Source organism: Gadus morhua, chromosome 12, assembly GCF_902167405.1.
Source record: "Gadus morhua chromosome 12, gadMor3.0, whole genome shotgun sequence".
NCBI lineage: Eukaryota > Metazoa > Chordata > Actinopteri > Gadiformes > Gadidae > Gadus > Gadus morhua.
Genome location: NC_044059.1, coordinates 2,540,787 through 2,552,443, shown reverse-complemented (window position 1 = coordinate 2,552,443; position 11,657 = coordinate 2,540,787). Strand labels below are relative to the sequence as shown.

Below are 11,657 nucleotides of genomic sequence, written 5' to 3'. Positions count from 1 at the left end.
TGAAGACACCAAGGCGTGGGAAGGCGATATTTATAATATAATAATAATTTATTTAATTTATATAGTAGCGCTTTTCTAGACACTCAAAGACGCTTTACAGTGAAGGGGGGGTCTCACTTACCACCACCATTGTGTAGGACCCCCTTGGGTGCTACACACTTAGATATTTGGTCCAAATTATTAGGTTGAATCTAAATGGTAAATTCGATTTCTTATTCTTATGTGAGGTTTTGTGGCATATTCATTTTTTTTTGTCAATCTTGTTTCTTCATCTGTGTTTTATTTCAAAATAGGCTCATCTTTTAATGTTTCTTTATAAGTGCAATATAGTTCTTTTTCAATAGCGTCCTTTCCTTGTGCTAATGTACAACTTTCAGGCCTCATCTAAATGACAATCAAATATAAACGGAGTAACGTAACACATACTTAACAAGACTCAATGGCATGGTAATCCGGCACCATTTAGATGCAGGTGTCACTTTCCCACCCTACCTCCGTCCACCCGGACAGCAGGGCAGAGGGGAGGACGCCAGCCTGCGGACAGACGCTTGTCTTTTTATGTCATGTATAAAAGGCTCCGGTTCCTTTAGTAAGTGAGCGACCTGATTTTGGAAACATTGTGTGTCTAGGGTCGAGGCATGCCCAATACATCAAATATTTATCCAAAATACCGGCTCGGTCATCGAGGTAGAAAGCCTATTTCATTTTAGAAAGATTGGCCATGCAAATCGATTAACGAGCAATATAACGAAACTTGAGCGAGACGTGATTCTGTATTTGTTGAATTTGTGAATTTATTATCAGAACAACAGCAGGAAGAAGTTGGATCGTTGAATTTGTCATTTTTTTCAGCTGAAGGCTATGACTCAGAGGAAGGAAAATAGCAACTTTTATTGTTTCAACTAAAGATAGACAATTATAATAGATAATGGACAAACAATTATGTTTTCATTAAAGTGGATCTTCATGGATCGTGATTATTATATTTGTGTTTTATATTAACTAAATATTGACCAGTACATAGACTGTATTAGTTGGCCCAATAACACACACACACACACACACACACACACACACACACACACACACACACACACACACACACACACACACACACCCACACACACACACACACGCACACACACACACACACACACACACACACACACACCACACACGCACACACACACACACACACACACACACACACACACACACACACACACACACACACACACACACACACACACACACACATACACATGCACACACATGCTGACAACGTGTCCGCACGCGCGAGAGATCACTCGTAACCTACGCAGACGCACGACGAGCGGCTGTCTCGTATTTTGTCCCCTTGCATTGTTGTGGCGGGACGGGGAGAGCTGGGTCCTGGAAGGAGACAACACAAGTCAGTTAAAACGAGCTGCATCATACTGTTTAACAGGATCGGAGGCTCAGAAAGTAGATTCTACAAGCCGACTGAATATGGCAATTTCCAAAAATAAGAGAAAAAATAGAGATGTTCACTATATCTGCCCTGCGGTCAAACGCACAACACAATCAATAAGGAACATTTGGAGTCAGATAAAAATCTCCAATTAAAGAACATCTTTCAATTAAGTCGTTAAACTTGATTTCGGCAGAGTTTCCCCAATTTCAGTATTCAAATGGACGAACATTATCCAGAGAATGTCTCCTTTTTATTAAATCTGACACCCTGATGATCATTTGGCTGCGGATGTAAAATAATGATCATAATAGCCGTAATTAAAAGCAGGCAAACAGTGCCATTCATTTGTCCCACCGCTGCTGGCTGCCCCCGAATGCCGTCACCCCGTTCATTCAATTATGACTTTAGAAAATCAGTCAAGAAAAATAATAAAAACGATATAGAAACAACATGGGCCTACACCAAATATAGGCTACATAGCCTGGTCCTATTTCCAAATATTACATCGCCCGTTAATTGTATGATATATTATAGGCCTACGTATATAGGGTACTGATATGTAACATTGCTAAATTGGATTGCTATTATTTTTTGAATTACATTTTTATTTAGGCTATATTTTAATACGAAAGAGGGTTTTATTTAGGTATAAGGGATTTTGGATGAGTTCCTTTCTTCAATAGTGAATAAATGTCTAAGTCTAACAATAGGCTATAGGCTAGTATGCCTATAAGCCCGCTAACCCGGGCAGTGGCCAGTGGAGATCTCGCGGTGTTTCTGTATATTCAAAGGTGTGAAGCAACAGCAGCACCCGGCGCAGCAACAGCCTCCGCACTATTTATGAGCGCCGGCTCGGAGGACGCGCTCAAAGTCTTCCACGGTTACAACGGCCGTCGTAGCCTCCTCGCTAGATGCCTCTAAAACACTGGCTTGTCCTACCCGTGCTTTTAATATTATTATCACTAGAGTTTAATTTGAAATTGAGTAGGCTACGCGTCATTTCAGTCTCCATTATAACTGCTCGTTACAGGCTATCCCAGGTTAGACAGGTTATTTGTTTCCTTCCATTTGCACTAGCCCCTTTCTATACCTATAAAGTCCATTGTTGCTACAGTCTATAATCCGGCTGCTTGGATCAGAAGGCGATATTTGGTTTAGGTGATGCTGGTTTCATGACCTTTCTCCTGGATCGCGTACGCTGTGTGTGTTGTGTTTGCGATGCAGCGTGTCCCCCTAACGGCTTCTTGTCGTACTGAGACACTCAATTATGCTGAAAGGATTTGTGGGCCTCAATCCGGATACATGTGTGCTCAAACGTCAATCTCATTAACAAACCGCGGAGGTATAACAGGGGATTTATGAGGCTTCAAAAGATCCCAGGACGCACTGCAGGTTAGGGGTTCGGTGTAGGCACTTGTATCAGCCGTTCTTGCCACGCTGCAACTCTGAGATATTTGAAATTTGGACACTGCTGCACCTGTCTTCATAGCGCCTTCTCCCGAGAGATATGTGCACCGAAAGGGCTTAAAATAGAGTGGAACCGTTTGTTATAAATGTCATCAGAAAACATATGTTCACGTTATGAAATAAACCGGGGAACCTGAGCGCGCTTTTTTCGAGGGACGGACGATGGCCACATATCTTTGTTTTGGATGAGTTGGCATGCCTGTGCGTTTAATAAACACAGACAAGTTGTGTTTGGATTTCAGCAGGTGATATTAATAGGGTTAGGGTTTAATTGTGGGTCTTCACTGTCTGAGGAACGTGACTCTTGTCCCACGGGAGAAATATCCTCACTAAGGGGTTGTCAGAGGATCCGGAGAGAGGTGGGACGCGTGGCCACGTTGGTTTTCCATGCAGTTTAAATAGCCTATCGAAAACAGAACGACAGTCAACTAGTTATCAAGGGATTAACGATCAAAATGCATGCCGATTTTGGTAAATAGAACAATATCGTAGCTGATTACCCTTTAGCCCTCTGAACAACTGCAGCAAAATCCCTCAATAATTAAATAAAAATCAAATAAAAAACTAGGATAACTATTATTGCAATCAATAATGAACACAAGAATAGCATAGCATTATTATAATTATTATATCATAACAAAAAATGTGGGGATATTGTGCTGGGGAAATTGTGCTGGGGATACACCAATTAGGATAATTCAAATTATATTATAAAATAATATTTTTTATAAAAATAATAATTATTATTATCATTACATGAAGAATTAGTATATTTTTTATTATTATCAATATTGCGATTATCGTTATTAAATAATAGCATAATGTTCATACATAAATGCCAAACAAATGACGCTTCATTTAATAAGCTTACTCGACAATAACAATAGGTATAACTATAAGTAGTATAATATGTTGTTAAAAAAGACAGGACAGAAGAAGTGTCAAAGGAAAGACATTAATTTGAAAATGATTTAACGAAATTAACTATGAAATACTGTATATTACCTTGCATGGGCTAAATTAGTAACATACTTCATAATATACACATAGCCTGCGTTCCATTATTATACTTGACAAGGGGTTATTTATCCTGGAATGGTAGGTTATATTTCTAATATTGATGTAAAACGAAATACATAGGGCCTTATTACAACCGTGTCAAATTGTGGTGAAGCAACATTTTCTCCCACGACAGGAAACGTTTACATAGTCTTAAATCCCATTCGACGTCCCTTTCAGGCCCCATGCACGGCTCACCTTCATGGTTGTGAATGAATGGTCTGTTAACATTGACTCGATGCCGCATTTCCTACTTTTTCAAATGCTAAAACATGCAATGATCGCGGTCGTTAACACCTCTTGCAAATTCCTCCAGAAACTCTTTATTCCTTCCATTGTTGCAGCTCAAATATTCTTCTCAGCATTGGCTAATCCTGCAGGAACAAATAGCCTCGATTCATTCTGCACTTAAAGATTTCAATTCCGTGTCTTCCAAAATAAAATAAAGCCATTGAACTGTTTCTACCCGAAATAGGTAGACAAACAAAAACGTGTACTCGCCTCAAAGAAACATTTCGATTTGATCATTTATGCGAAATGTTAGCAAGTGAAAACGAAGTAAACATAATCTACACCTGACATGCAAACCAAATATACATATTTATATGCATACATAAAAGAGCATAAACCAACTAAGAAACGAGATTGAATTGAACTTATCTGTCGTCGTTTTCATTCAGTCGCTTTGGAACACGTAGGCCTATACAAGCAAAGTTAAGATTTGGGTTTTTAATGCGCATTAGATCTTTCAATCATACAAGGCAATTTCCTCTGCCCCCCCCTCCCCCCCCCCCCCCCCCCCCTCTCTCTCCTCCTCCTCCGTTAAATGGTCTATGACGGACGAACCCTGGCAGGGATCAGCGTGCAGCATTGCTGTTGTCCTATTGTTGACAAATCCGTGAAACAACTTCAGTTTGCATGCTTTAACGGGAGGGGGGGGCTTTCTGACGTCAGCCAATCACGTGGCCAGGACCGATAGTATATCTTATAGTGGGGAAAAGTAATCTATCAGACAGTCCTTTAAAAGCTTTAAAAGCGCGTGTCATCTCGACTCCGCCGTCCAAAACGCAACTCCTCGGGAAATATAGCCTACAGACTGAGAGGAACATCGGGAGCGGAGAGTCACGACCGAGTGGAGGAAGAACACGAGAAGAAAAAAAAAGACAAGACCACTTGAAGCGTGTACTGAACTCGGTGGAGATATTTTCAGAAGTTGAAGTTTCTAGTGACTGGCTTTGGCTTGGCACCACCGCTCTGACCTGCATTTAGATTTGGTGCGACATCCGATCTCTTGACGGGGCGTCCCATAATCTTCCACCAGAGCCTTGTGCGCACCCCGTCCACCACTCAGCCACCATCTCACCCAGCAGGTCGGTCACTTTTTTGGGGGGAGCTTCGGTTTAAAACATCAGTGAGCCGTGAGATGACACTGTCTGGCGGCAGCGACAGAGCCAGCGACATGTCCGGCCGGACAGTGCTCTGTGCCGAGGACGTTGACATCGACGTGGTGGGAGAAGGGGACGACGAGGGCGCGGAGCGCATGGACAGTGACTGCGACAGCTCGGGTGACGGGATCACGCACGACCTCCGAGGTGGAGGTGGAGACGACGAGGAGATCGACGAGGAGATCGAGGTTGAGAAGGAGGAGGAGGAGGAGGATGAGATGATGCGCTCCGGCGGGGGGAGTCCGTGCTGCGAGAGCTCCGGAGAGGGAGAGACGGCCACCGTGAAGGGAGAGGGCGCCGAGCAGAACGGAGGAGCCTCGGGAGGCACCGCACAGAAGCCCAAGAACAGCCTGGTGAAACCTCCGTACTCCTACATCGCTCTCATCACCATGGCCATCCTGCAGAGTCCTCAGAAGAAACTCACCCTCAGCGGGATCTGTGAGTTCATCAGCAACCGCTTCCCTTACTACCGAGAGAAGTTCCCCGCCTGGCAGAACTCCATCCGTCACAACTTATCACTCAACGACTGTTTTGTCAAGATCCCCCGTGAGCCCGGGAACCCCGGGAAGGGCAATTACTGGACCCTGGACCCACAGTCGGAAGACATGTTTGATAACGGCAGTTTCCTCCGGAGAAGGAAAAGGTTCAAGAGGCATCAGCCAGACATACTTAGGGACCAGACGGCGCTCATGATGCAAAGTTTTGGGGCGTACAGCATCGGCAACCCGTACGGTCGGCACTACGGAATCCACCCCGCATATTCACACCACGCCGCCCTCCAATACCCCTACATGCCCCCAGTCGGCCCAATGCTGCCCCCGACCATCCCGCTGCTGTCCTCCGCGGAGCTCAACAGGAAGGCGTTTAACTCGCAACTCAGCCCGAGTCTCCAAATGCAGCTCAACAGCCTGAGCACAGCGTCCATGATTAAGTCCGAGCCGACGAGTAGACCTTCCTTCAGCATAGAGAACATCATCGGCGTGTCCAGCACTTCGTCGTCGAGCGTGGCACAGACTTTTCTGCGACCCCCTGTCACCGTTCAGTCGGCTCTGCTGAGCGCCCAGTCGCTCTCCCTCACGCGGTCAGGTATGGGGCCCATCCTCAGCGTGCCGTCCAACCTACTCTCGGGACAGTTTTTACCCTCAGCCGCAGCGGTGTCCAAGTGGCCCTCTCAGTGACTTTAGATGACACTCTTTATTTTTTATACAAAGACTACAGTATTGTTTTGGGACGAACATGAGTGAAAAAGACAGCACTGGACTTTAAAGCCACGTAAATACAAAGGAAAAGGAAATATTTATGTACAGGTAATAATTGTAAATATTTGTAAAACAAAAAAAAAGGATTTTACAAGTGGGTATTTTATCTGTTTCTTTTCGAAATGCTCCATCTGGGCGTTTAGTGATATCATTGTTTCGTTTTTTTTTTGTATGGGGGACAAATTATAATTGGACTAAATAATCAAGTTGTGCTTCCTTTAAGAAAACAAACGAGCTGAAAAACAGAATGTTTTTAAATACAAATGTAGCGTAATTCTATGTAGCTATACTGTGTTGTAAATTTGATTCATTTGTAAATAAATAAGAGAATTGACATCTATTTTCTCTACTGACGTATTCAAATCCTTGCAGTAACATATTTATTTTAATTAAGCAAGTTTCACAACAACATACTTTCATAGCATATTATACGTCTATGTGTTTTTATTATATTGTTGATTAGCCTATATTTAGTGTCATAAACTGGTTTAACAAAAAACAATTCATTAATTTGATATTATAATTTATATTCATGATGGTATCCATCCAGTCCTTTACCAACACATTCAATTGGATTATAGGATTTTATTATATTATAAACAGTAATTATTTTCTGTGTAAACTTTAAAACAAACTAAAAATATTATATAGTTTTATTTTTAATAATAATAATATTATTATTATTATTATTATTATTATTATTATTATTATTTTAGAATTGAAGCGCTACATAGGCCTATATTTCTTAAATCTCTTTATTTTTTTAGTTAGGCTAAGACGATTATGCGTTCTAGTTTTCAATCAAAACAATGAGGCCTAAGTCAACAAAATGTACCTAGAACTATTTCAGACGTTCCTCTGATGGCCAAAATGAATAACAAACAAACCAACAAACCAACAAATACCCAACTCGTCTATTTTAAGTCTTGCGTCTCCCAAACTATTATGAAAGTAACAGTTAGTTACGCAGTCGTGTCTGCCTAATCACTTTTACACAAACAGCCAATGGTGATCAGGGGCGAACGCTATATTTATCTGATACCCATGGGAACAGAACAGGGCGCGCTCTCTCTCTCTCTCTCTCTCTCTCTCTCTCTCTCTCTCTCTCTCTCCCTCTCTCTCTCTCTCTCTCTCTCTCTCTCTCTCTCTCTCTCTCTCTCTCTCTCTCTCTCTCTCTCTCTCTCTCTCTCTCTATCCTTTCTTCAGAACAGGGCTATCTCTCTCTCTCTCTCTCTCCTCTTCATTCCAGAAACCCAAGTAGCTGCTGATGCAGCGAGAGCTTCCTAATGTCCCCGTAGAGAGCGGGAGGCCATTCCATCACTGACTCCATATTATTATTAGTATGAGTATTATTCTCCAGACATTATTAGAAATAGTGCCTGTGTTCTGGGCGCACGATTGTACAGCTGCGGGCCACAGGCGTCTTGACTCCAGGGCACGGAGAGCTTAATCGTTTTACGGTTTCTGTTGTTGAGTTTTCTTTTACATTGCCAGATACACGTTTCCAATTAATTTAGCTTAATCGAACTCCCACTTAGGGGGACATGTGCATGCCTACGTGTAGAATTACTAATAGGCCTATTTATGGGTTTATTGAGGCTTGATTTTGTTCTTCCAACCTATACCTTGAAAATGTTGCATTTCTGGGAAGACGGAGATCATTTCAAAGACCTGTTTTAAGGATAGCGTTTCATAATTAATATGTAGGACTATTATCTATAGGCTAAAATGTGATGGCATTATACGCTACAGCAAAGCCCGTACATCACATAATTAATGATCAAACCTAAGTATTAATATCCACCAGCTCGTTTGCATGTCTTGCTCATCAGGGACTTTGGGTCCAAAAGACAGAAAAGGAAATCTCGACATGGCAAAGATTGAAACCGCTAGGGGGCGTCTACTGAGACCCATGGTTGTTCAAGGCCTAACAAGACATCATACAGCAAAAAAAAACATACGGTAACAGTATATTGTGCGGAACTGAAACAATGTAGGCCTGCACGCCACAAAGGACTACTGCTTTGATTATAATTGATTACTGGAGTGGATCAAGGGCTACGTTCTTTATAGAAAGAAACTTGCGGCTATTTTAGCAGCGGTTTCTGGGCTGTCCAGTGCAAGGTTGACCCTTTTGACCCTTCGAATCCAGATTGACCAACACTCAAGCAGATTTTCGTTATTTTCGATTTACTTATTAATTAAGAGAGCATATTATTTTTTCTGACATCCTATCCTAATTTCTTAAAAATGGCGCATAATTGATTGGTTTCAGGTTGTACTCCCGGGGAAAGGCCACAGAGTTAAAAGAATAAAATAAGTAATTTGCGTTATCATATTACAAGTGACTGGCGACCACTACGCAAACACTCATGCGGCCATGACAGCCAATGGGAGCTGTCTACCGTGGCTACTTTTGATGTTGTTGAAATGTTCCTGTAAAATTTGACCCGAAAAAATAAATGTATAGCACGATAAACGGCAGTTGTTAGGCTTAGCTATAACATCTTCGTTATGATTATTTTTTAAATTAAAATGTATAGTTACGATTTGCTAATTTTTGCATCATTAAGCCTATAGGCCTACCCAATGTGTTTCAGGAGAAGATCTTGCCAATAATGAGGTCATGGGGAAATAGGCCTGTGGAAATTACATTTTCAGGAATGATTTTTTGTAGCCTATGTCAAATCGCTCTTCCAAGATTAGTTGATAGATCATATCGCTATGGAGTAAAAAAAATGCATGGAACCACATTAAATGATAAGCGCCTTTTCCCTAATGTAATTCTTTGTGGTTTTGGTTAGGCTATGCTCACATTTCATTGTAAATCTCCCAGAAGTTCTGTGCTTGGTTGCCTCTGAGAGAAGATTTACCAGAGAGGGTCACCTCTATCCCCCTCATTGGCTCACTGATTTATGCTGATAAGTGCACAATTATTCAAATGATGCATGCGATGCAACCTAATAATCTGCTAAAGGGAATGATCTTCTATTTCATTGCAAATAAAGTAGGAGTAGCATCTAAAATTAGCTAATAGAAGCATCTACCAGCCATGGTTAAAACGTTGACATTGCTCTAGGTTCATGTGTTAATTCAAATAGGATAATTTAGGTCTACTACAGCAACATTTTTGTGTAAAAATGCTACCTTTTACCACAGCAATTTACTTTGGTTGATTGTTCGTCTGTAGCCTCAAAAAAGCATTGTTGCAAACAATTAATAATAATAGGCCTCACAATACAATATACGCTATATTCATTTTAATTTCACTGATCTAAATTACATTAATTACACATTTTATATACCTAATATTTCTGGGTAAAGGTGCTTGTAGTGTGAGTGGCTCTATGCAATATTTACTGTGTTACACAGCAATAGACAACGTGAGACATTTTCTGAGCTGCTCTGAAATGCATTCTGGATGTTAGGAATTTAGAGGTAAAAATGTCCAAGATGCATCCAATGCATTTAAATTAGATTAATACACACACACACACACACACACACACACACACACACACACACACACACACATACACACACACACACACACACACACACACACACACACACACACACACACGCACACATACATACACACAAATACACACACAAACACACACACACACACACACACACACGCAAACACACACACACACACACACACACACACACACACACACACACACACACACACATACATACACACACATACACACACAAACACACACACACACACACACACACACAACCACACACACACACACACACACACACACACACATACACACACACACGCACACAAACACACACACACACACACAACCACACACAAACACACACACACGCAAACACACACACGCAAACACACATACTCAAACAAACACATACAAACACATGCATACATACGCACACACACACACACACACACACACACACACACACACACACACACACACACACACACACACACACACACACACACACACACACACACACACACACACACAGCATAACCCACACAAACTCACTCACACTGGGAGGCCAGGGATGTAGGAAAACGATTTGTTTGTCTAGTGTGAAAACAATCCAGGAAGTATTCATGGGCTAGTTGTCAGGTTGTCATAGAAACAACGACTCCGTAACAGCCAGACAGATTTAACTTATTTCACCTTGTGAATGACATACAGCCGATGCATACAGCACACACAAACACTCCTTCTTCCTGCTTTACCATAGAGTGACTGTCCACAGCTAGACTGCACATCCCTGGCCAATATAGCTAGCCAGCTAGCCTTGCCAATATAGATACCGACCTACTGTCCATTTATTATAGTAATTATAAGGAATATTCCAGGAATGCTAGGCTTCTACAGGCACAGATAGTAGACAATAAAAGTAGGTACAGCAGTTACTGAATATTTAAAAAGGCATAGAGATGAAGCAATAAATGACAAAGTAAAGCTGGTGTTCCTGGGCATTAATAACTAATGGGAACCTGTGAGTTATAGGCTGCTCTAGTTGTAATGAAAGTGTCATTGAAAATCAGCAGTCCGCCAAGGTTATTATTATTTATACATAATAGATGGCGGAACCACAAGGTACATGCCACACCCTGCGACTGCTAACACCTTGGGAACAAAGATGATCGAAGTCAACAGAAGAAAAGGTCACAAAGGAGATGTTGCTCCCCAGGCTTAGATTTACCCCGGCGCAGCCACTGAGAGGTTATAGCCAAATACTTACATTCAGTTACAACAATGAGTTACACAATGGTAATGACCCCCCCCCCCCCCCCCCCCTTTAACTGAACGACCATCCACATACTCAAATGTAATTAGGATTTTGATTATTAGAATAACGCTTATAATAAAAACAATTATAAGTGGTAGTATTAACAGTTGGTTTGGTATTAGTTTTAGTAGAAGTAGTAGTCTTATTAGTAGTAGCATTAGCAGAATTAGAAGTGTTGAT

At 41.6% G+C, this 11,657-nt stretch overlaps 1 protein-coding gene across 1 annotated transcript; it reads left to right on the top strand.

Moving 5' to 3' along the window:
• Positions 1-4,873: 4,873 nt before the first annotated feature.
• foxd3 (forkhead box D3) lies at positions 4,874-7,023 on the top strand. Its single transcript, XM_030373450.1, has one exon. It carries the CDS (start codon positions 5,403-5,405, stop codon positions 6,600-6,602), a length of 1,200 nt encoding a protein of 399 aa, XP_030229310.1. The 5' UTR covers positions 4,874-5,402; the 3' UTR covers positions 6,603-7,023.
• Positions 7,024-11,657: the final 4,634 nt, after the last annotated feature.